This window comes from Hypomesus nipponensis, chromosome 16, assembly GCF_054491055.1.
Source record: "Hypomesus nipponensis isolate SF chromosome 16, ASM5449105v1, whole genome shotgun sequence".
Lineage (NCBI taxonomy): Eukaryota > Metazoa > Chordata > Actinopteri > Osmeriformes > Osmeridae > Hypomesus > Hypomesus nipponensis.
In genome coordinates, this window is record NC_140376.1 from 859773 (window position 1) to 884502 (window position 24730).

Here is a 24730-nt window from a genome sequence, read left to right on the forward strand (position 1 = left end):
GAACGGTGAGGGAGTCGGGCTAGGTTGCCAGATCGATTCCTGGCCGTGCCAAATGACGTTGTGTCCTTGGGCAAGGCACTTCACCCTACTTGCCTCGAGGGGAATGTCCCTGTACTTATCCAGAGGGACTGTAAGTTGCTCTGGATAAGAGCGTCTGCTAAATGACTAAATGTTATGTATCATCAGATATGCCCTGTTACCCTGCACCAGAGGATTGTGTCCACTGATGCAGGGTAACAGATACACTGAGGGCTTTACAGTGGTTTATCGACCCCTACAGTTGGGCTAATGCTCAATCTTTCATTCATCACCAGAACACTTTTAATTTCCACCGTCACCCGCGCAACAACAAACTGTCTGCCTCAGTAGAAGTTTGACGTGCAGTTTAAAAAAAATATGTTTTTAAATCACATTTTCAGTTCGATACTCTCCAGCTCTCCTCACCGCTCCTACCCCGGGCAACTCAGAGGAGATGGAAAACTAAGTATTCGAGCTGTTCTGTCTCCCACTGGCTGTGTGACGGACAGAACAGCACTCAAGCAGGGACGTGTTTAAGACCGTTTGTTTTCAGTCGATGTGGTCCTGCGTTGTTCAACATAGTTTGGTGAGTCCTGTTGGAAAAGTGGGTCAACACGGCTATATTAAGCAGCCACTGTTCCCCCTTCTGCAACATGCAGAGACATCATACGAAGCGCTTCGTTGGACGAGAAACAAATAAGAACGGAATGGGGGAATGGAGATAATCAATACGGTGGTGAATCCGGTCCACTATTAATCTGGTTTGAAACTTGAACGCCCTCTTGCAGGGGGGGGAGGGGGGGAGGGTGTGTCTCCTGGTTGGTCTTTGATGAAGAGGGGATGCCTGGTTTGTAAGGCCCTGTGTTACAGAGGGTTCTGTTTCATCAGTCAGTAGCCTTGTAGCTGTAAACACGACCACCGAGCTGTGATTAGCCCTCTCTCTTGGTCTCTCTCCCCTCTGACTGGCATTCAGTAGAAGAAGAAGAAACTCTTTCACACTCCCTCCATGTTAGAAGTGGCTCCGTGGGCGATGCTGTGACAGGGCTGAGGGGAGGGTGACTTCCCTGGTGCTCTGCTGCTCTGCTGCCCTGCTGCCCTGCTGCTCTGCTGCTCTGCTGCCCTCAGCCCTGCTGCCCTCAGCCCTGCTGCTCTGCTGCTCTGCTGCTCTGCTGCCCTCAGCCCTGCTGCCCTCAGCCCTGCTGCTCTGCTGCTCTGCTGCTCTGCTGCTCTGCTGCTCTGCTGCTCTGCTGCTCTGCTGCTCTGCTGCTCTGCTGCTCTGCTGCTCTGCTGCTCTGCTGCTCTGCTGCTCTGGTGCTCTGGTGCTCTGGTGCTGGGCTATGAAGCCCACCTGGTAGCCTACAGGCTGTGGTGCTGGGCTATGAAGCCCACCTGGTACCCTACAGGCTGTGGTGCTGGGCTATGAAGCCCACCTGGTACCCTACAGGCTGTGGTGCCGTTCTTCCCCAGACAGCCGGGTCATACCTCACCCTGAACAGGAGGTGGACGGGAAGGGAGGGGAGAGGGCATGTGAGAGGGAGGGGAGGGTGTCATGTGTATTCGTACACAACGTTCAGACCAACAAGGAAGGGATGAAACCCGGGCCCTCCTTTCGCTGAAGCGACAGCAGCAGTAATGAGGGCGACAGCAGCAGTAAATGAGTGCAGCTCTGGTAATCACGCCCTATAAATCACCAGACTATCTCCCTGTCCGTCCCCCGACAACCGGAGAGGGAGAGACGCCGTCACCGGGGCGGTGCGTGATTTAGAGACAGAGCAGAAAACACACGCAACACACACTCAACAGTCTCACACACACACAGCAGTCTCACACACACACAGCAGTCTCTCACACACACTCAGCAGTCTCACACACACACAGCAGTCTCTCACACACACTCAGCAGTCTCACACACACTCAGCAGTCTCTCACACACACACACAGCAGTCTCTCACACACACACAGCAGTCTCTCACACACACAGCAGTCTCTCACACACACACACAGCAGTCTCTCACACACACACAGCAGTCTCACACACACACACAGCAGTCTCTCACACACACAGCAGTCTCTCACACACACTCAGCAGTCTCTCACACACACAGCAGTCTCTCACACACAGCAGTCTCTCTCACACACAGCAGTCTCACACACACACACAGCAGTCTCTCACACACACTCAGCAGTCTCCCACACACACACAGCAGTCTCTCACACACACAGCAGTCTCTCTCACACACTCAGCAGTCTCTCTCACACACACACACACACTCAGCAGTCTCTGTTCCCTGGCCTTAACACTCATGGTAAACCACGTGAAGCCACTCTCAGCAGGAAGTCTGGTCTTGGTTCCAAGGTGTTCTGAGGTATTCCTGATCCTGTGTGTGTGTGTGGAGGAGCTGTGTTTAATCAGGCACCGCCCAGCGCTGCAGATGCGTAGTGAAGGCTGTGCCTCCCTGACCCGGGCTAGCGTTCACACTTAACCCTCTGTTAGGTCAGGCATCTGCTCTTGGTTGAGCTCAACTGTTAACGTTCCTACCCAGGGGGGCTCCACACACCCACACACACACACACACACACACACACACACGCTGGGGTCCTCTCAGCGCTGGGGACAGGTGTGCATAACCATCTGGTGCTTGGAGAGAAAGAGGGTCACTGCTTTCAAATCACTAGAGGGTGAGGGAGTCCCTGGGCACATCCACAGCAGGGCTGCCGGGACACTTAGATGCCTGCCTGCCTGCCTGCCTGCCTGCCTGTCTGTCTGTCTGTCTGTCTGTCTGTCTGTCTGTCTGTCTGTCTGTCTGTCTGTCTGTCTGCCTGCCTGCCTGCCTGTCTGTCTGTCTGTCTGTCTGTCTGTCTGTCTGTCTGCCTGTGTGCCTATCTGCCTGTCTGTCTGTCTGTCTGTCTGTCTGTCTGCCCTACATCCTATGCATTGAATCTTCATGGAAAGTGACTACCGAGAGACCTGATTGACGGGTCAGTCCTCCTGCGAGGGTCACAAGGCTGGTGCCCTGTTGGTCACCCTGGCGTGAGGGAGGGGAGAGGAGGTGGGGGAGTAGAGGAGAGGAGGTGGGGGGAGTAGAGGAGAGGAGGTGGGGGGAGTAGAGGAGAGGAGGTGGGGGGAGTAGAGGAGAGGAGGTGGGGGGAGTAGAGGAGAGGAGGTGGGGGGAGAGCGAAGGAGGGGAGGCGAGGGGAGGAGAACATGTTACATTAATAAAAGGTCCACAGTTCAGCACTTCACTGTTGAAGACTACAGAACCAGCTCATCTGACGCAGAACGGCGAGCGAAAGCCTTTCAGCTGATGCATGGAGCTCATGACATGTGTTTAACGTGTGCTTAGCATGTGGAGGGAAAACAGAGCAGCCTGATTGCAGTGGAGCAGGTTGTAACTGTGCTGGGCAGCACGGACACTGAGGCAACACTGCCTCTTAGTGGACAAGTTCAGAACTGCACCCAGACGAGGCGAGTTGCCTCTGGCTCTCTCAAGTAACATCAAGTTCAAATGTATTGATATTTGTAAGAAGTTCTGGTACGTTTGGAAGTCTTCGGCCCTGCTCCTCTTGACTTTGTCCGAGCGACCTGCCTAAACCTAGAATAAATGATGTAACCTGTAATAACACCTGTGATAAATCCTAATATTATCTGAGCTGCTGTTCTTCTGAAAACTGCGTAGCAGTCTGAGGAGTGAGCATGTCACCTGAGAGGAGACACTGATGTGCAGCAGATCCATTTAACAGACATTTTGATAGGGAGGGTATAGCTCAGCTAAGGCGCATTGGACTGCAGATCACGGTTCAGATCCCCCCGCGTAATCGCCAATGATAAAAGCATCTGCTAAACTCAGAGATGAACGGGGGTATGCGCTTCTATCTTCCTCAATAGGTTATTTCCGACTTTTCATGATGAAACTTCGATTGTATCCTTTGTGTCTGATGAGTTGGTGTTCCAGAAAAACGTCTGGTTGTATTGAAGTCCTCAGAGAGAGATGGTTACCGGTTGCTAGGTCCGGTGTGCATCGTGTTTACCTGAAACCCCACGTCCGACCCCGACAGTGAACCGTGTCTGATCCCTGTCGACAGGCCTCCCCTCCCCCCGCCCAACCACAGCGGTCAAGGTCAAGTGGAACCGTTTGTCGATGACCGTCGGCGGCGATCACCTGGAAGTTTCCCTTCCAGACTGTAAACAACGAGGTCAGCTTGCGGTCAGAAAGTATACTTTTGCTGTTTACCCAACCACATTTGACCATCTCTGTTCTTCTCAGAGGGATGTGAGGTCGACTCTGGAGACCACTCTTACCCTCTCACGGTCGCTGGGAAACATCCGTGTGATGAGGGAGATGTTATTGACATCTCTAAATTCTCTACATCTATTTGAATCTTAAAATGTTTGGACCTCCAGCCCCCAGATCCCCTAGCCCCTCCAGCCCCCAGATCCCCTAGCCCCTCCAGCCCCCAGATCCCCCATCTCCCCCAGCCCCTAGCTCCCCTCCAGCCCCTCCAGCCCCCAGCTCCCCTCCAGCCCCCAGATCCCCCATTTCCTCCAGCTCCCCTCCAGCCCCCCCAGTTCCTCCAGCCCCCAGATCCCCCAGCCCCCAGATCCCCCAGCCCCCAGATCCTCCAGATCCCCAGCCCCCAGATCCTCCAGATCCCCCGGCCCCCAGATCTTCCAGCCCACAGCTCTTCCAGCCCCCAGCATCAGGAGTTGCAGCCCGACTTCCTGGGGACGTAGGAGGCTAGCAGGATCACGGCTCATCAAGCTTCAGCTGGGTTAATGAACCCTCCCGTCCCTCCCCCATCTCCTCCGCCCCGGCCCGGGCATTACTCACGGACCCAGCGGAGAAAAAAAAAAGCTGTCAGTGTTGCTACGCCTCAGCAACCCGATGTACACACAAATACACACACACACATTCCTACTGTATGTAAACACACTTACAGTCATGTATAAACACACATAGGCACTCTGTGTGTGTAAACACACACAGATCATGGAGGTGGTTGCCCTGAGGTCGATGAGAGCTGTGTTACATCGGCTGATCCGCCTGCCTGTGTTGGGGGAGTTAAATCAGGCTGCTCTGGATGTGGATAAACACAATATACAGGCATAATTGAATCTCTCTCTTTCTTTCTTTCTCTCTTGCACTCTCTCTCCATCTCTGTTGCACTCTCACACTCTCTCTCTCTCCTCCAGTAACAGTGCCAGGAGCTGGCTGTGGCCTTGTTAGAGTGTGTAGAGTTGTCAAGGGGTTACATGACTTCAATACTACAGTACAGCATAGGGATTTGTGTCCACAATACATCACTAACATCCTAAATACTCAGGCTGTGTGTGAAGGTCCTACAGACTACAGTGGTGGTCACTGTGGTGCTCTAGTTAGTCATGTGTTGTTTTTTTGTATTGTACTGGAGCCTATATGATGGTCAATATTTTATTTCCTGGAATAACATGGTTAATCCAGATAGATTAAGTTTGTTTACCCACATGTGCAGGTTGTGCGTTGATGCTGACAGGATGTGATTTGTCTTAGGTCTAAACCCATCCTAGAGCACAGGTGGCAGGTGAATGGTCCAGTGTGTATATTACAGATGATTGTTCAAATGTGCCAAGGCTGCTCGTGCCTCAAATCGCAAAGTTTCCACAGCCAAATCCACATCTCGGCTGATCCGGTAAATTCCAGTTCTGCGGCGTTGATCACTTGGCCCAGATAGAGCGATATAGATTATTCTTATCCTTGCCTCGCTGGATGAGATGAAGCCCGTGTCGACTGGAGGTCTGGTAAGTTCAGAGCCTCTGCATAAAAACATGCAGTGTTGTCATTTCCCGTCATGTTGAAAAACTTACACAAAACGACCTACTTTAACATGATGTCCTGATCAGTTAATACATATATTTATAAACTATTTTAGCGTCATTCTACTTTATGTCAAGGCGATCTTTTAATAATAAATGATCGTTAACAGTCCTCTTTGACCATTATTAGGATATGTTAGTGTCAGTATTCCAGGAATTTAATTATTGAACTAGGACTGGCCGTTTCTCCCGAGTAATGAGATGTCATTACAAGACAGCTGACTTTAAACCAGATGAGTGTGCGACAGGTTTAGAGAGAGCTTCTCTACCGCTGGGAGTTCAAGCTGTATGTTACTCATCTGAGACCTCTGCTGCGGGGGCGTAGCTATAGAAGAAACCCTCCACACTGAAAAGCTTCTTCACAGAGCTGTCAGCGCATCTATGGCGGCTCAGGATTACAAGTAGATTCGTTTTAAACTTCCAGAAAACCTTTTGAATAGCTCATTCAAAGAACGGCACAGGGGAATGGGTGGCCCTCTTGCACGCGGTGTCAGAAACGATTAGCCCGGGAGAAGAGTGAGGCTTACAGCGAAAGCTATTCACGGCATTGCGGGAGAGAGAATATAATTCACTCCAAACAATCCTATCCGTCCCACTCACCTAATTGTTTGATATATTATGGGTCCAGTTAAACCCATGAGCATGAAACATTGGTATTTCGAGCAGAGACATCAAAGTGGGAACATTTTAGCATGAAAAGGGAAAAGCGAAGCAAAAATATTTATCTTACAAGCATAGCTCTGTGAAGCTACGGTGCATTGTTTATGCATTTGTCATAGCGTGTCAGTTGGCCTAAACCCTAGACAACCGTCTTGCCTAACGGTGAAATTATGTAGAACACCGGCGAAGTAAATCAGTCAAGATTTAAAAGATAAACTTTCAATTTGGGTGCTTAATACATAGTAGCTTGAAATTCGACTACACACTGGAGGCTAGATATTCAAATAGACCATTACGGTGATTCTTCAGAGCGTTAGGTCCCTGCTAGATGTAGTTCCATATGCCAACTAACCATTTCACCGATTCTTAACTTTCTCATAACTTAGTTTCTCAACATGGTTATTGCAATGGATTTCAGTTAGTGGATGTGACTTGTTAGCGCAACCCACCCCCCCCCCCCCCCCCCCACCCCCCCCCCCCCCCCCCAAAAAAAAAATACGGGCTTGTCTGCGGAATAAGGAAGTAGCAGAATGCCTCGCGCACCTGCCACATGCCAGTCTCCCCCGCTGTACCAAACATTTTATTTGACCGAAAACGACATCAGGCTATAAGTCCCAAAGGCAAACAACCCCCAGGTAAGAAGAAAACCCTGTGTCGGTTCAACTATAGTTCGTCTTGAAACGTGAATTTAGAGCATAGAAACGTTTTGGGGCAACCTAACTATAAGAAACGATACTTCTTGATCGTTTTTGACATAAACAATCTAGTTGCAGGTTCCTCCCAAATCATTGTAGGCAGAGTAGTCCAGGAAATAGGTTTTCAATTTGTTGCATATGCTACACTATTATGAAATGATCCCTCTCAAATACGCCTAAATCTAGCTAGACCTACTGTTAAATATCCTAAGTGTAAGTAGTATTAGGTAGGAAGCAATTCAATTACTAAACTTCGCGGTGCGCTTTAGCCTGTCATGGGCAAACAGGCCTACAGTGTTGCCTGGTGATGGTTAAACGAAGTAGCTCTTGTGGTTGCCTTGATAACAGGCAAGGATGTCGGAGGCAGAAGAAGACACGTTCAAGGCCGTTGAGCTGGATCAACAAGCACCAGGGTCCGCCTCAACTGACCCCGCTCCCACTCCCGTTCAACCGGCTGCAGCTGAACCGAGTTCACCGGCGCTTCAGTCTCCCGAGAGCGCGGGACCCGCCATGCCGCCCAGCGCCCAGTCGAAGGAGAATCAGTGGACGTCAGCAGTGAACCAGTTCAAACTGAAGAGGTTTTTTGTCTTGAGGGTAATGACTCTCGCGCTCTTTATTACCGGGGCCCCGGGCCTTGCGCTATTAATGTGATTCGGTCAAAATGGCAACGCCATATCACAGAAATCACACAATCAGACAGTTCTGCAGAAGCAGTCTTCTGTGTCTGGTTTTATCGTTTTTTGTGTCCGAGTTTTTTGACAGTACTGTTTGGTCAGCATTGCGCCCATCCTCAACACTCCTATGAATCCAATGTAAATAGTACAAATCAATTTTCAAAAGTATAAAGAAACACATTTTCCTATTTGTGATTTTGTCATATAGAGAAGATAAAGGCACAACGATGCGTTTAATTACATTCTGAAATTAATTAGGCTCATTGTGTAGAGAAGAAATCCACTGGGTCCAATGGCCAGATTTATGAGATTATTTTATAATGATCCGCAACGTCACGGTTATTTACACCTCTGGCAGTTGTAGCAGCGCAAAACCCCCAGAGATTAACTGCCCCTCAGTCCGCCTCCCCGCCCACGGTAAATATTACTGTGTTTAATCAGCCGTCAAGCCAGCCAGACACTCCTAAACTAAATCAATTAATCTGTCTTTTAATTCACGGACATGTGCAAATGTTGTCAGCTGAATCTAGCACGTTCTCGTGCTTCTACCCGAGTCCAGAGATTTGAGCCAGGGGAAGTATCGCGTTGCTGGAGCTGAGAGTTAATGTATGCAAATTAATTATTTAAAATGTAAAGAGTAAAGGGACAGAATTGCAGTTTAAAAAAAATGTCCCACCTATGTTTAACTAAAGTTACTTTCCTGCTTCCCTGGTTTTCTGGTTCCTGGTTCCCTGGTCCCTGGTGATGTGTGTCCTCTCCCCCCAGCCCGGGACCCTGGACCAGGCTGTGGAGGACGTCAGGGGCCTGGTGGATCAACAGGTGGATGGAAGAGTCCTCAGCACCTGGCTGCTGGCTGAGTAAGCAAGACTGTTCATCATAATAATGACAATAATACCTTTCATTTGTAATGTGCCTTCTTGCACAGAGAGAAAGGTTCTGAGAGAGGTTCTGTTCGTCTGAGGAGAGAGAGGTTCTGTTCGTCTGAGGAGAGAGAGTTTCTGTTCGTCTGAGGAGAGAGAGAGGTTCTGAGAGGTTCTGTTCATCTGAGGAGAGAGAGAGAGGTTCTGTTCATCTGAGGAGAGAGAGAGAGAGAGAGGTTCTGTTCATCTGAGGAGAGAGAGAGAGAGGTTCTGGGAGGTTCTGTTCATCTAAGGAGAGAGAGAGGTTCTGAGAGGTTCTGTTCATCTGAGAAGAGAGAGAGAGGTTCTGAGAGGTTCTGTTCATCTGAGAAGAGAGAGAGAGGTTCTGAGAGGTTCTGTTCATCTGAGGAGAGAGAGAGAGGTTCTGAGAGGTTCTGTTCATCTGAGGAGAGAGAGAGAGGTTCTGTTCATTTGAGGAGAGAGAGGTTCTGAGAGGTTCTGTTCATCTAAGGAGAGAGAGAGGTTCTGAGAGAGGTTCTGTGCTGGGACTTGTTGTTCCTTCTTGAAATCGGCTTCAAAGAAATCTGATCACAACCTTTTCTTCCGGTTCGTTCTTACTGAGCGCTTTGTACCCATCTACTGTTTAACGGTTTTGTTTGCTACCATACTCTGGAGTGTACTATACACGAGGGCAAGTCATCCAGACCTCACAAAACTTTCAAACAGTTGTCGTTGTAGACTTGCTCATTTCCTTGTTTTATGTGAAGAAGTTAAAGTTATAGGAGATGATATAACGAAAAGGAACATGCAACAAAATGAACCTGCTTGAGGACATTTAACAAGCTGGCTTGCTTCTCCAGGACCATGTGACTGGCCCAGCCTTTCAGGGAACAGGGCTGGGCCACGAGACAATAAATAATACATCCTTCTTCTGCACGGTCTCCACTCCACACAATGACACAGTGGCAGCTACTTCGCAGCGTGGCGATGGGAGCAGCCGTATGCTGCAAACAGGAGGAAGTTTATGCGATAGTTGGTGACAGCAGTATGGGAGGAAGGGGAGGGAGAAGTCAGAGCAGGTCAGCTGGGGTTATGTACCCTGGGCCAGGCTGGTTTGTCTTAACAGCATAGGGGAGAAGATGGGAAGCGTTCAGGGTAGTCTGCTTAAGCAGTGGTCTTCAACCCTGGTCCTCAGGGACCCCTAGATGTTTCCCTCATCCCACACACCTGACCCAAATGAAAGGGTCATTGTCAGAGCTTGGTAACGGCTCAGTCACTTCCAACACAACGACTGGGTCGTTACCAAGCTCTGACAATGACCCTTTCATTTGGGTCAGGTGTGTTGGAGCTGGGAAACATCTAAAACAGTGGTTCCCAACCTGGTCCACAGGGACCCCCTGTCCTGCATGTTTTAGATGTTTCCCTGCTCCAACACACCTGATTCAAATGAATGGGTCGTTATCCAGCTCTGCAGAAGCCTTGTAACGACCATTCATTTGAATCAGGTGTGTTGGCGCAGGGAAACATCTAAAACATGCAGGACAGGGGGTCCCTGAGGACCAGGGTTGAAGACCACTGCTCTGAAGAACATAGACCACTTCAGCCTCCTAAACCTTCCAGACCAAACACAACACAGTCAAAGCTCCTGGTACAATCCTGTCACCACTGTGGTTTCAGTTTCATTTCACGCTGTCACAACTGGGATTTCAGTTTGTTTTCAAAAACAAACCTTAATGGAATCTTCCCAGTTGAGGGAGAAAACCTTTGGTAAAGTGAGGTGTGATGTTGGCAGCGTGGCACTAAGCCTGCCCCCTGAAGGGGGGGGGGGGGGGTTGGTGTGACACGACATAGAGGGGGAGATCAGGGGGGTTTGCATGTTGAGGGGGGGTGGGTTCAGTCAGCCCTCCCAGCCTCCCAGCCCCCCCAGCCTCCCACCTGCGTGTGCCCGGGATGTGAACCCAGCGTCCCCCTCATGACCCCAGGCCTCCGGGCAGGTGACTCAACCTCTCGTCCACACCTTTCATCTGCGGCCTGCACTGCGGCCTCTGAAACCCTCTCCTTGTGTTATCTGCGTGTGTGTGCGTGTGTGTGTGTGCGTGTGCGTGTGTCTGTGCCTTAGAGCTGTCCTTAATGCATGTGCATCTCCAAGGAAACGGACAATCGGGTTTAAAACAGCCTATGATTTAGTTTTACACCCAGTAAACTTGTGTTAGGGGATTTGGCGACTGTGTAGGTCTGGGGTCTCCGTTCCAAGCAGTCGTTTAGACTCAGCCTGGCTGATGTCTTGGTGACACAGTTTTCCAACTGCTTTTTTTAGTTTTTTCTTCTTGTTGATATAACATTTGGGACCCAGAGATGCTTGCATGCATATTGGATGAACTTTGCCAAGGGCATTTCTTGAAATTAGGAAGCTTTTCCAGTATGTACATAATTGAGTGACTGGGCTATACATGCTTTTTGTCTTTACTCAAAATAACCTCGTACGGAGTTCGCTTAAAGATGTCAAAATATACAAGCTGGTAACAAACGTCTTCATCCACCGTAGGCCGTGCCCAGGGCAACGCTCCATCACTCTCACCCTCTGAGACGGAGACATTCCTCTGCATGTTTTATAGAGGAAAAAGAGAGACTCGTTTAACAGGTTTTATGAAAAGAGAGCTCATTTTTGGGCCGTGTGCATTTCTAAACTCTGTGTATTTGTGCTGCTCTTGGTGTTGAATTTAAGGAATCTGTAGCGCATCCATACGGGGATTTTGTTTTTCCAGGGCGTCTTATGAATCAAAGCAGCATTTCAGAAGCAGTTCCTGCTGTCGTGTGTGTAGCAGAGTGCTGCCGTCTGGTTAAACAGAACGCGTTGCGACAGTTTGTGTTTGTCCCACAGTTCTGCTGACTGGAAAGTGTGAAGTTAGTGTTTTGTCTGTGAGGCTGCGAAATCTGCTTACACTTACACTGCAGGTTGGGTGTGTCTTATCATGGAGTGTGTGTGTGTCTTGTCAGGGTCTCAGTGTGTGTGTGTGTGTGTGTGTCTGCAGGGTGGACCACTGGAACAATGAGAAGGAGCGCTTGGTGCTGATCACAGAGAGTTCTCTCCTGGTCTGTAAGTACGACTTCGTCATGCTGAACTGTGACACCATCCAGAGGATCCCTCTCAACTTTGTCGACCGCATCGCCCACGGAAACTTCACCTTCCCACCCCGCTCCCTCATCTCGTGAGTCCTCTCCCCTCATCCCCTCCCCTCATCCCCTCCCCTCATCCCCTCCCCTCATCCCCTCCCCTCATCCCCTCCCCTCATCCCCTCCCCTCATCCCCTCCCCTCATCCCCTCCTCACATCCCCTCCCCTCATCCCCTCCTCCCATCCCCTCCCCTCATCACCTCCTCTCATCCCCTCCTCTCATCCCCTCCACCTTCCTCCTCATCCCCTCCACCCCTCCACCTCTCCCCTCATCCCCTCCTCACATCCCCTCCCCTCATCACTTCCTCTCATCCCCTCCACCCCTCCACCTCTCCTCTCATCCCCTTCTCTCGTCCCCTCCACCTCTCCTCTCATCCCCTCCACCTCTCCTCTCGTCCTCTCCACCTCTCCCCTCCACCCCTCCACCTCTCCTCTCATCCCCTTCTCTCGTCCCCTCCACCTCTCCTCCCATCCCCTCAACCTCTCCTCCCATCCCCTCCACCTCTCCTCTCATCCCCTTCTCTCGTCCTCTCCACCTCTCCTCTCGTCCTCTCCACCTCTCCTCTCGTCCCCTCCACCTCTCCTCTCGTCCTCTCCACCTCTCCTCTCATCCCCTCCACCTCTCCTCTCATCCCCTTCTCTCCTCTCCTCCTCCCAGGACTCTGGGCCAGGCTGCTGCCTCCTCTTCATGAAGGCCCTGCATCTCCTCCTTTCTCCTCTAAAAGTTGACCTCCTCTCGGAGGCTTGACATGTAAATTCTCTCTCAACTACTTTGCCTAGATCATGTCATGTAAATCAATCTGGTATAGTTCCTGTTCAGAAGAATGAGTGATAGTTCCCTGAACACCCAAACACTGTTACACACCCACCAGCATGACATGTTTATTCAGCTTTTATCCTGCGATATACAGAGAGGGAATTGAACCTGCGACTTCTGTAGTCAAATACTAAATGCTCTAACCACTAAGCTACCGCAGTGTGTCCTGGAAAGCCTTGCCACAACTTTTCCCCAAGCACCCTCCGACAGAGTCTTGCCTCCCCCTGCCTTCCAGTCCACATCCTAATGCATTCTTCATAACGCCATGAATGATTAACACGAGGAGTATTAGCTGTTGGAGGTGTCAGTTATTACAATTAAATGAGACTCTGCTGGTGGCAGGGCGGAGGGTGTTGTGCATGGTGGAGGGAGAGAGGCTGGGCTGGAATGAGGCAGGGCGGAGAGGAAAGCTTTTTACCGGGCGGGGAGGGTGAAGCTGTCACTAGGAGAGCTCTGGAACTACACTCCAGTATAACTGATTAGTGGCAGAAATGAATGTAGTTCTTTCATCCAAACCTTTTAAAGCTGGCTCAGGGGACACCAATCCAAGGAAAACTAATTTGATGAATAAAACGTAACGCTCCATAAAGCACTCAGAGCAGGCAGGCCTGTACTGGGGGCCTGATCTGAGAGCATTAGATTCAATTATAAATAAAACGCCAGTGACAATCACCCTGGAGTCCAACAGTATAAAACCAGCTTCCCAAAAGAAAAGACCCTCATCCCATCTCTCCTCTCTCTCTCTCTCTCTCTCTGCTTCTCTCTCTCTCTGCTTCTCTCTCTGCTTCTCTCTCTCTCTCTGCTTCTCTCTCTCTCTGCTTCTCTCTCTCCTTCTCTCTCGGTTAATTAAGTAACATCGCGAGAGAGAGAGAGTGCTGAAATCATCAGCATTTTCGGTGCAAGGCTGAAGATGACAGAACTGGAGGACTGTTCTACAAGAGACTCTTTAGTTAACAGTAATAAACAATAGCAGATCACGATGTGCTCGTTTGGAAAATCTTTTCTCTGGCTCTGTTTCCACAACTGGAACAAGGCTGTAGTCAGATATCACAAACAATTTCCTGCACACAGGTGTTACAGGTGACAGCAGACCAACTAACGTGTATCATTTACAAGTGACTGTGTTTCTCTCATAATTCAATAAGCCTCTGGTGTAGGACGTGTGTGTGTGTGTGTGTGTGTGTGTGTGGTATGGCAGGTTGATGAAGGACCACTGGCTCCACTTAGTGTTGAGCTAGCACACACACAGACCCCGTCCCCTCAGAGGGCAGGGAGAGAAACCACACTGAGCCTCACCAGCTGACGGTGTGGGTCAGATGTGGGGAGCAGGCGTTTAAGGGGAACACAGAGAGGGGCTTTTTATCTCAAGTTTCTCCAGACACACCTTCATGAGCAAAGTTTTGTATACAGTACATTTATGTTTCAAGGAGAAGAGAGAGAGCGAGAGCAAGGAAGACAGAGAGAAAATGGAGAGAGGTAGAGAGGGATAGTGGGGAGAGAGCGAGGGATATAAAGGGAGTGAGAGAGGGAGATGGAGAGAGGTGATGTGTTTTGGAGAAGTGCCTTCTTTCCAAACTGTCTAGACAAGGTAATTACTGTGCGTCTCGTCCCCAGTCAGCTAGCTTTATTCCTGCCTCAAACAACCTACTGAGAACATTCAAAGCATCCCCACCACGAGTGGAGAGAGATGTTTGTAGAGATTGGAAAATGATAGATGGTCGTTCTCCTGTTTTCCCCTGGCCCTAGTTAGTGTAGCCGTGGGAGGTGGGGCGGTAGGAGAGGAGGAGACGGGAGTTAGTAGGGAAGAGAGGAGAGGAGCTAGGTTGTCTATAATAATCCAGGAAGATGAAGGGGGGAGCTGCAGTAGTTGTTTGAAACAGCAGAGGGCGCTCTATGACACATGAATCTCCTGAGGTGTCATCAGAACTGCTTGCTGACATGCTTTCGTTTCCTAAACACCTCCACTAGAGATTATAGAGTGGAGAGAGTGAGGTAGAGAGACTATCTTAGAGACTAGTGAGGTAGAGAGACTATCTTAGAGACTAGTGAGGTAGAGAGACTTTCTTAGAGACTAGTGAGGTAGAGAGACTATCTTAGAGACTAGTGAGGTAGAGAGACTAGTGGATACTATTGAGGTAGAGAGGCTAGTGAGGTAGAGAGACTAGTGGATACTATTGAGGTAGAGAGGCTAGTGAGGTAGACAGACTATCTTAGAGACTAGTGAGGTAGAGAGACTAGTGAGGTAGAGAGACTAGTGAGGTAGAGAGACTAGTGAGGTAGAGAGACTAGTGGATACTATTGAGGTAGAGAGGCTGGTGAGGTTGAGAGACTAGTTTAGAGACTGGTGAGGTTGAGAGACTAGTTTAGAGACTGGTGAGGTAGAGAGACTAGATTAGAGACTAGTGAGGTAGAGAGACTAGTGAATACTATTGAGGTAGACTATTTTAGAGACTAGTGAGGTAAAGAGACTAGTGGATACTATTGAGGTAGAGAGGCTAGTTTAGAGAATATCGAGGTAGAGAAACTAGCTTAGAGACTAGTGAGGTAGAGAGACTAGTTTAGAGACTAGTGGGGTAGAGAGGCTAGTTTAGAGACTAGTTTAGAGACTAGTAGGGTAGAGAGGCTAGCTTAGAGACTAGTGAGGTACAGACACTAGTGGATACTATTGAGGTAGAGAGACTAGTGGATACTATTGAGGTAGAGAGACTAGCTTAGAGACTTGTGAGGTTGAGAGACTAGTGGATACTATTGAGGTAGAGAGACTAGTGGATACTATTGAGGTAGAGAGACTAGCTTAGAGACTAGTGAGGTTGAGAGACTAGTGGATACTATTGAGGTAGAGAGACTAGCTTAGAGACTAGTGAGGTAGAGAGACTAGTGGATACTATTGAGGTAGAAAGACTAGTGGATACTATTGAGGTAGAGTAGAGAGACTAGTGGATACTATTGAGGTAGAAAGACTAGTGGATACTATTGAAGTAGAGAGACTGTGCCCTGTGTAGTTGTTCAGCTGCAGGACTCCTTTACCCTGGCTGTGTTGAGGGATGGATCCTTCACTGGCCAGATGAGCAGGGAGAGGTCAGGAGGAGGGGGGCCGGGGGGCAGAGGTTCACTCCTGCATGTCTCAGTGTGCAGTAGACCTCAGGCCGTCTGTTTTACTACCAGCTAAAGTGGAGTTAAAGAAACTAACATTAAGAAACGACTGGAACGGATTGTGAAGACATGATACGTGTCCTGACCCTATCCTGTCCTCTCTTTCACTCTCGTTCTATCGTTCTGGGTGTGTCTTCTAGTACTCTAGTCTCTCCCCTTCCTCCCTCCCTCTTCTCCTTCCTCCCTCCCTCTTCTCCTCCCTCTTCTCCCTCTTCTCCTCCCTCTTCTCCTCCCTCTTCTCCCTCTTCTCCTTCCTCCCTCCCTCTTCTCCTCCCTCTTCTCCTCCTCCCTCCCTCTTCTCCTCCTCCCTCCCTCTTCTCCCTCTTCTCCTCCCTCTTCTCCTTCCTCCCTCTTCTTCCTCTTCTCCTTCCTCCCTCCCTCTTCTCCTCCTCCCTCCCTCTTCTCCTCCCTCCCTCTTCTCCCTCTTCTCCTCCCTCCCTCTTCTCCCTGTTCTCCCTCCTCCCTCCCTCTTCTCCTTCTTCTCCTCCTCCCTCCCTCTTCTCCCTCTTCTCCTCCCTCTTCTCCTTCCTCCCTCTTCTTCCTCTTCTCCTTCCTCCCTCCCTCTTCTCCTCCTCCCTCCCTCTTCTCCTCCCTCCCTCTTCTCCCTCTTCTCCTCCCTCCCTCTTCTCCCTGTTCTCCCTCCTCCCTCCCTCTTGTCCTTCTTCTCCTCCTTCCTCCCTCCCTCTTCTCCCTCTCCTCCCTCTTCTCCTCCTCCCTCCCTCTTCTCCTCCTCCCTCCCTCTTCTCCTCCTCCCTCCCTCATTTCACTTCTTCTTTATCATCACCCTGTTCTTCCTTCTCTTTCATATATGGATTCCACTGGATGAGAGAGGGGATGAGGGTTAGTGCTGGCTGATGCATGCAGGATGACTGGCTTGGAGACTTTCAGGCTCTATTGAGCAATCAGGGGATTTGTGTGTTGGCATGGAGACAATGTGGGACACTTGCCATGGCAGCTGAAGCCATCCCTCGTGTTTATCTAGTGTGTTGACTTACGAGTCTTCAGCCCCTCAGAGTGCAGGGAAGGAATTTTTAGTCGCTTGCCCTAAAGCTCAGCTAAGAATACAGTGTGTGTATGTTCATGTGCACGCATGCTGTGTGTGTGTTAGGTGTAGATGTGTGTGTGTGTGTGTGTATGTGTGTTTGTTTGTTTGTGAGTGAGTGTGCAGGTGTGAGTGTGTGTGCCCCTGGTGAAGGTCAGGATGTAAACCAGATGACCTGTCCAGCACAGGGTGGGTCCTCCTGGGCCCAGCATGTGGCACTGTTGACTCTGCTCCAGTTTTCTCCCTCTCACTCCTCTCTCTGCCTCTCCTATGGTTTCTCCCTCTACTGTCTTGCTTTCTGTATCTCTCTCTCTCCACACCCTCCCTCCTCTCTTACTGTTCTCCTCTCTCTCTCTCTCTCTCTCTCACTCCTACTTTCTCTCTCCTCCTCTCTCTCTCTCCTCACTTTCTCCTGTGAGGTGTCTGTGTTGAGGACACTTGACTCCTGGGGCTGGTGTTGAAGTCCAAACCCCACCACAGTGCTGGCGTGTCAGTAGGATGACTTCCAAGGCCTCTGGCTGGAAAGCCCATCCCAGCCTGCCTGTCTGGGCCGGTCCCTTGTGGTGGTAGCTTACCTGTGGAATTTTCAAGAGCTTTTCTTTTTTTTATATCCTCATTTATACCAGGTTAATAGCCGTGCTCTTTGCTTGTACAAAGAGAAGCGCACACAGGATTCCCCCCTCCTTCTCACCCTTCGCTCGGTTGAAATATAATCAGTCTTTTAGCCCTGGCTGTGCTTTTGTGCTCTTGTAAAGACTCTCTTCCCCCTCCCTCCCTCCCCCTCATGACATGTGCTAAGGGAGGAGCTCGCTGTTCAGGTCCATTGTCATGAGGAAGGTGCTTGTGTAAACCGGTAGCAAGGGGACTGTGGATGTTGGTAAAGCCCTTTGTGACATTATTTGTCCAAAAAGAAAAAGACAGAAAGAAAGGAAAAAGCGAGGCAGTATCCAAACATGATGTTCTGTGTTTGTGGTGCTTCCTATGTGGTTCTGGGAGGTGGGCAGCAGCAGAATGCTTGCCCTGGGGGATCTATGTGGGCTTAGCAGGAAGGGCTCCTGCTCTGAGTGTTCCTCCAGTGCTGGCAGCTACAAGCCAGGAGGAACTGCTAGTTCCACTGCTGCTGCACTCTGGAGACATTCTCAGAATCGGACTTCTGGCAAATCACCATGGAAAATAACCCGTGATGGTAACACGTACACAGAAAAACGACAGCTTGCTTTTGAAGTTGTAGGGGGAGATATAGACAGCGAGTTAGAGGTGTAGAGAGAGGGGGAGAGAGATATAGACTGAGAGTTAGAGATGTGGGGAGAGAGATATACAGTGAGTTAGAGATGTAGAGAGGGGGGAGAGAGATATAGACTGAGAGTTAGAGATGTAAAGAGAGGGGAGAGAGATATAGACTGAGAGTTAGAGATGTAGAGAGGGGGGAGAGAGATATAGACTGAGAGTTAGAGATGTAGAGAGGGAGGGAGAGACATAGACAGTGAGTTAGAGATGTAGAGAGAGGGGGAGAGAGATATAGACTGAGAGTTAGAGATGTGGGGAGAGAGATATACAGTGAGTTAGAGATGTAGAGAGGGGGGGAGAGAGATATAGACTGAGAGTTAGAGATGTAGAGAGGGAGGGAGAGACATAGACAGTGAGTTAGAGATGTAGAGAGGGGGGAGAGAGACATAGACAGTTAGAGATGTAGAGAGGGGGAGAGAGACATAGACAGTTAGAGATGTAGAGAGGGGGGAGAGAGACATACAGTGAGTTAGAAATGTAGAGAAGGGGGGAGAGAGACATAGACAGTGAGTTAGAGATGTAGAGAGGGGGAGAGAGACATACACAGTGAGTTAGAGATGTAGAGAAGGGGGGAGAGAGACATAGACAGTGAGTTAGAGATGTAGAGAGGGGGGGAGAGAGACATACACAGTGAGTTAGAGATGTAGAGAAAGGGGGGGGGGAGATAGTGAGTTAGAGATGTAGATGTGGGGGTTTTGTTGTAGGACGCTTGACTGTGACACTGTAAGGTGTTACAGCATCCAGGGTGTTACCGTGGGTTACAGCTGTTACTGTAACAGCTGTACTCTAGCTGTAGACACCACACACAGCTGTCCATCATGTGACATCATAATTAGAATAGTTTAGTGAAGGTTTGACCTGTGATGTCAGTGTTAACCTTTGACTTCACCAGTGGGATTAAACATCAGCAGGTATGACATACTGTAATTACAGCACTTACAAATCTGGGATCGGACCTTAAAAGGTGATTGATGATCACAGGACGTGCTCTGTCAGATGTTCCACGGATAGAGGCCTACACAAACATCATTCCAGAATATTCACGGTTCTAGAGCCGTGTGTGTGTGCGTGCGTGTGTGTGTGCGTTGCCATCCAAGTATGAGCCTTCTGAGGTTCATCAGTCTGAGAGGAGACAACATGCCCAGAGGTGATGTTCATTAAAAACCTATTTATTTATTTATTTATTCATTTATTTGAAAAGGGCAGAAGAGAGAGAGAGAGAGAGAGACAGAACAAGCTGTTCTCCCTGTGGCCAGATAGCAGCCCTGAGCTGCTGAACATGACGCTATGCCCTGGAGGAACATCAGATTACTGACATTTTGTCAGAATGTTAGCTTTGTTACCGTGGGTTACCATGGGGGTTAAAGGTCAAGTAGAGCAGTGTGCAGAACCAGCCTGCCTATGGGGGGTGGGGGCGGAGTAGGAGGGGGGGAGTATTAAGATATTTTGGAGTTAAACATGAACAAACATAAAAATGGAAGATGTATTTGTGGGTTTTATGTTTGTGTAACATGACTTGTGTTTGTGTAACATGACTTGTGTTTGTGTAACATGACTTGTGTTTGTGTGTGTTCCCCAGGCGGGAGGGAGACGGCGTGCGCGTGTTCTGGGACCGTCTGAGGGAACCCTCCTTCAGCTCTCGTTGGAACCCATTCTCCACAGACTACCCCTTCAGCACCTTCACCAGCCACCCTGTCAGGGGCAGCAGCGACAAGCTGGCCGCGCTCTGCCATGTACGGCCCTCCTCTGCACCACCACAGCTGCACGCCTCTCGAGCTGCTGTCGAAGGCTCCAGCAAATGCCCATCCCTGTATTTCCTAACCCACGTAGGAGATTGACTCATAAAGTTGGATTTGGCACTTTTCGCATTTTCGCGATTTTGTTTTTTCGCATTCCAGCTTCCAGCCCACCCTCCCCCACTTCTTGACTGTTGTAATCGCAAATTATATGTTGTAAGGGTGAAGCAAAGCTAAGCGAGCTGTGAGACGTAACTGTCAAAGCCCACTTTATGAGTGTGTATGAGAAATGACTTCCATGGAATACACAGGTGATGACACCTCTTCACTGGAACACCTAATGATGTAACAACAGAAGTCATTTCCTTCAACATCCCCACACACACACATGCACACACACACACATGCACACACACACACATCCCCCCACACACACATGCACACACACACACATCCCCACACACACACATCCCCACACACACACATGCACACACACACACATTTCAGGGGCATTAAAAAACAACCAGTGAAGGTAAGGGTTTGGTTACTAATCCGTACTGTCAAAGTAGTTAAATGGTGTTGACATATTCTTCCTTTTATTTAATACGTTCAGTAGCTAGCTAGCTAAGCTAACTAGCCACAGTCAACCTTGATTAAGCAGGTTTTAGTGAGGGCGGCCCACTACTCCTACGTGTGCAGCAGTGCTAAGCTAATAACTCAGAGCTGTGCAATACCAAGCTAGGCTAACACCTCAGAGGGAGAGCTGTGCTATGCTAAGCTAGGCTGACACCTCAGAGGGAGAGCTGTGCTATGCTAAGCTAGGCTAACATCTCAGAAGGAAGAACATACCTGGCAGGGCCTGTGTAGCCGAGTGCAGACAGTTTAGGAGTCACAACAAAGAGGTTTCTGACAGAGCCCTTGACTTCCGACCCCTCCCTCCCACCTCCCTACTCCTAAACCCCCACCCTGACCTCCACCTCCGTCCCTTTCTCCCCCCTCCCTCCTCCTCACCCTCCTTCAAACTGTTTAACAGTTTGAACATGGTCCACTGTCCAGGTGAGGAATCTTATTGAGGTCCCCCTCCCAGATCATGTAACCAGTCATTAGGATGACTGGAGGGTCTAATCTCATAGAGCCTGGTCCATTCCACACATTCCACACACACACACACACCTGCCTCCCAGTAGCGTAGTGGAGACTGGATGGTATAGGGTAAATACTCATATGACTCAAGGGTTGGTTAGATAGTGCATAAACTGCATGTCCATCAAACAATTATGAATGTACCTTCAAGTATGGTGTTTATATATGTATACTGTAGAAACATATTTTTATTTGTAAATTGATAAACTGAACGGGGAATTTGAACCTGCCACCTCTTGATTTGAGGTTGAATGCTGTATTTACTCCCTGTGTAACCCTAACCTTCTCACATCCTCTCTCTGTCTCTCTCTCTCTCTCGCCCCTCTCTCTCTCGCCCCTCTCTCTCCCGCCCCTCTCTCTCTCTCTCGCCCCTCTCTCTCTCGCCCCTCTCTCTCCCGCCCCTCTCTCTCTCTCTCTCTCCCGCCCCTCTCTCTCTCCCTCCCTCCCTCCTCAGGTCCAGCGCTTCTGGGAGCAGCTAGCGGAGGCTGCACGTGAGGCCCACAGCAAGGTGCCTGTTCCTGGCAAGGCCAATGGGGTCCTGGTCCTGAACCAGCCCCTCTTCATTGACGCCACTGTGGGCCTCATGTCCATCATTGGCAACCAGAACAAGCTGGGCTACTGCCTGGCCAGGGGCAACATCGGCTTTTAATCTCTGCTCAGGAAGATGTTCACAGGAAGTACAGCCATGTAGAGAAGAGTCTGTTTAGAGAAATCACATTGGTCTTACGTTTATATTTTGCTGCTCGGGATCTTTTGGTGTATTTGCTTGAGTCTCGATGTGCTTCACTGTTCTGTTCTACAATGTGCTTCACCGTTCTGTTCTACAATGTGCTTCACCGTTCTGTTCTACAATGTGCTTCACCGTTCTGTTCTACAATGTGCTTCACCGTTCTGTTCTACAATGTGCTTCACCGTTCTGTTCTACAATGTGCTTTACCGAAGCACTGGAAGTTCTAGAATGGTAAATCTTTTAGTAACTTATTCTTTGTCGTCTCCTTGGGAAGTTAACTGGGATTCCATAAAACATTCATGTCCCATACTGTTCCCTCCACACTGTCAACATATATTTGTCTCATACAACTACTTAAATGCCCATTTTCTTGTTTTAATTAAAGCATGGGAATGTAGCTGACCCTATGTATCGATACCTCACCACATTTTGTGTTTGTCTTGGCGTTGCTGTAATAATGGACCTGTTTGGTAAGCAGGAGGATACTCTCCCTGTGTGTGCACTGCCCTGTCACACCAGCTCTTAGACGCTCGCTGGAGCATGGAGGTGCATGTGTCAGTTTGGTTTTATCGTGAGCAGTTTATTATTACAGTGTGCATGGCCCTGGAATTTCCCCAGAATTGTAGGTGTACCATCAATCTGTTTGTCATGTTTGTATTTAATCCATGGCTCTTCTCCACAGTCAAAGATAAACACCCTTGTGTGTTTTTCCTTGATTGGATGAGGGGGGTGCGTTTGCTGTTTGTTATAAAATCATATTTGCTTTTTATGTTGGAAACACTCTTAATGAACCCTTAAAACAAGATGGCCTCTTGTCTCCCTCTTGAAATAACTCTTTTGGATTCTGACTGACAAGTGCACAATAAACCGGATGCTCAACAATGAAAATATTTTCCTCCCAGCTTCCAGACACACTGAGCCAGGGTCTCACCGGCGTCAGTTTAAGCTGCTTTGCGTCCTTCTCCAGAGTAGTGCTCACCTCAGCAGTGCCGCAGGCTCAGTCTGAAAGGTGAACTATGTGCCTCTATGAAGCACAGGGATCGTGTTTCTTAACCGCAGGGGCAGAAGGGGTTAACACCCTCTCCTCCCTCCCCCTCCTCTCAAGTCCCCCCCCCCCCCCTCCCAAGTCACCCCCATACTCCCTTCCCTCCTCCCAAGTCACTCCCTTCCCTCCCCCTCCTCCCAAATCACCCCCCTCCCCCTCCTCCCAAGTCACTCCCTTCCCTCCCCCTCCTCCCAAGTCACTCCCTTCCCTCCCCCTCCTCCCAAGTCACCCCCAACCTCCCTTCCCTCCCCCTCCTCCCAAGTCACACCCCCCCCCCCCCCCCCCCCCCCCAGGAGCGAGGATGGGGGTGTGATCCTGGCCGGATGAAGCAGTGTCCTGGAGACATGCTCCTCATCCAGCTCGTACCAGAGCCACACAGAGCCCAATGAGAGGGAACATGAAGCTGTGGAGCAGAGTCCTCCAGAAGTGGCTCAGAACACGGTTCCACAACCTCCTGTTTCTGGTGTCTTGCCTCAAAACATTTTTATTAGCCCATTAAACTTCAATCAAGATGGTGATAATGTACCCTGGTGTAGATATGGAAGGGGATATGTACAAATGTGTTTGTTTATATTGTCCACATCTACAACTGTAGGAATGTGATGTAGTAGACCAAAGATGGCCTTGTTGTATTGCTGTTTGGTTCCCATGGAGAGACAGCGAGCTGGCTGGCGGTGGAAGTGTGGATGGTTTATGGGCCTGGAATCACTGCAGCTCGAGGCAGGGGAGGGCGACAAGCCCGCCCACGGGAACCAGGAAGGCACGAAAATGAAGGTTTGTTCAGAGTGGGCAGAATAGAGCAGAGGTTAAGTAATCGACACACTAAAAAAACATATTTCGTAATCTGTGAAACATTATTTAATAGTTTAACGTTGTGGATTCATGTTGATTCCAAGGTCAGGCTTGAATGGTTAATTGATTATAATTAGGATCTTTTTTTTTTTACAAGCGTAAGAAAAAAAATTACCCATGCACCCATTTTCTTACAGACAGTAAAAGTGTATTTTACTGCTTTGTGGTATGCAGTTTGCTCCAAGCCAATGTATAAATTATGCTGGCGTCAGTTCACTTTGAAGGAGTATACTCCTTTTTATATATAAAAAGGAAATACGTATTTTCCCACCTTGTGCTTGAATGTGCTTTTGCGTAGGAGAGAAATGCAAACATTGAAGGCGTTATACCTGCTTGCCTTTTATCCTCAATGGCAAAACATTTGGTTTCGTTGGCTACTTTGAGTGCATAAACATCATTCAACAGCAACAAAAACAAATCCTCATGCCATAAAACAAATGAACGCATGAAAAACATTTGCTGAAATGCGTTATCGTTGATTTTTTTAAAGTGATCATTTGAACTGTTCTTTGTCAACTTTACTTGTGCGATCAGGGCTGTACCACTGCGTGGTTGAAGACTAGATACTCTCAAGATAAACGACCCGCAAGGCTTTCTAATGAGCGTTCCATTCTGGGAAGATAAGCTGTAGCCGGGAGCTATAGAATACAGGTACAGCTTCACTCCAATTATTTTTTCTAGAACAACTTTTAACTGATGAACTGGCAGCTCGACTGACGACTGTCAGGGGCTGACATTAACAGCACACTGCAAACTGGGGGAACGGTCCTTTAAACATGAATCGTGTAATTAATATCAGAATAACCGAACTATTCTGAGATTGAACGTCTCTTGTCCCCGATGTTATGGTTGGTTTTTTAAACGCTTAGGGAGAGCGCTTGTGACAAAAATCCGGTTGTGTTTTTTTACGTGAAGAACAGAACGTTTAAACGAACGAGATTAGGCCTCTCAAAATGTGACTGATGTTTTCCCGAGGGGTGTGTGTGTGTGTAG

At 49.1% G+C, this 24730-nt stretch overlaps 1 protein-coding gene and 1 long non-coding RNA gene across 6 annotated transcripts in view; both read left to right on the forward strand.

The window, feature by feature from the left end:
• tprg1 (tumor protein p63 regulated 1) overlaps positions 1–22643 on the forward strand; it is a 33510-nt gene extending 10867 nt beyond the window's left edge. Inside the window, exons 1-6 of one of the 5 annotated variants that reach the window (XM_084676074.1) lie at positions 4713–5794; positions 7573–7818; positions 8664–8755; positions 11791–11967; positions 19811–20057; positions 21565–22643. In XM_084676074.1, the coding sequence (XP_084532200.1) occupies positions 5768–5794; positions 7573–7818; positions 8664–8755; positions 11791–11967; positions 19811–20057; positions 21565–21759 (984 nt within the window). In that variant the 5' untranslated portion in view covers positions 4713–5767 and the 3' untranslated portion in view covers positions 21760–22643. Of the gene's footprint in view, positions 1–4712; positions 5795–7026; positions 7165–7548; positions 7819–8663; positions 8756–11790; positions 11968–19810; positions 20058–21564 lie in introns of those variants that run through there. The other 4 variants (XM_084676078.1, XM_084676075.1, XM_084676077.1 and 1 more) reach the window with 4 other exon arrangements.
• On the forward strand, positions 12610–13726 carry LOC146254250 (uncharacterized). Its single transcript, XR_014731486.1, has 2 exons — positions 12610–12683; positions 13601–13726. It is a non-coding gene; the product is annotated as an uncharacterized LOC146254250 (long non-coding RNA).
• Positions 22644–24730: the final 2087 nt, after the last annotated feature.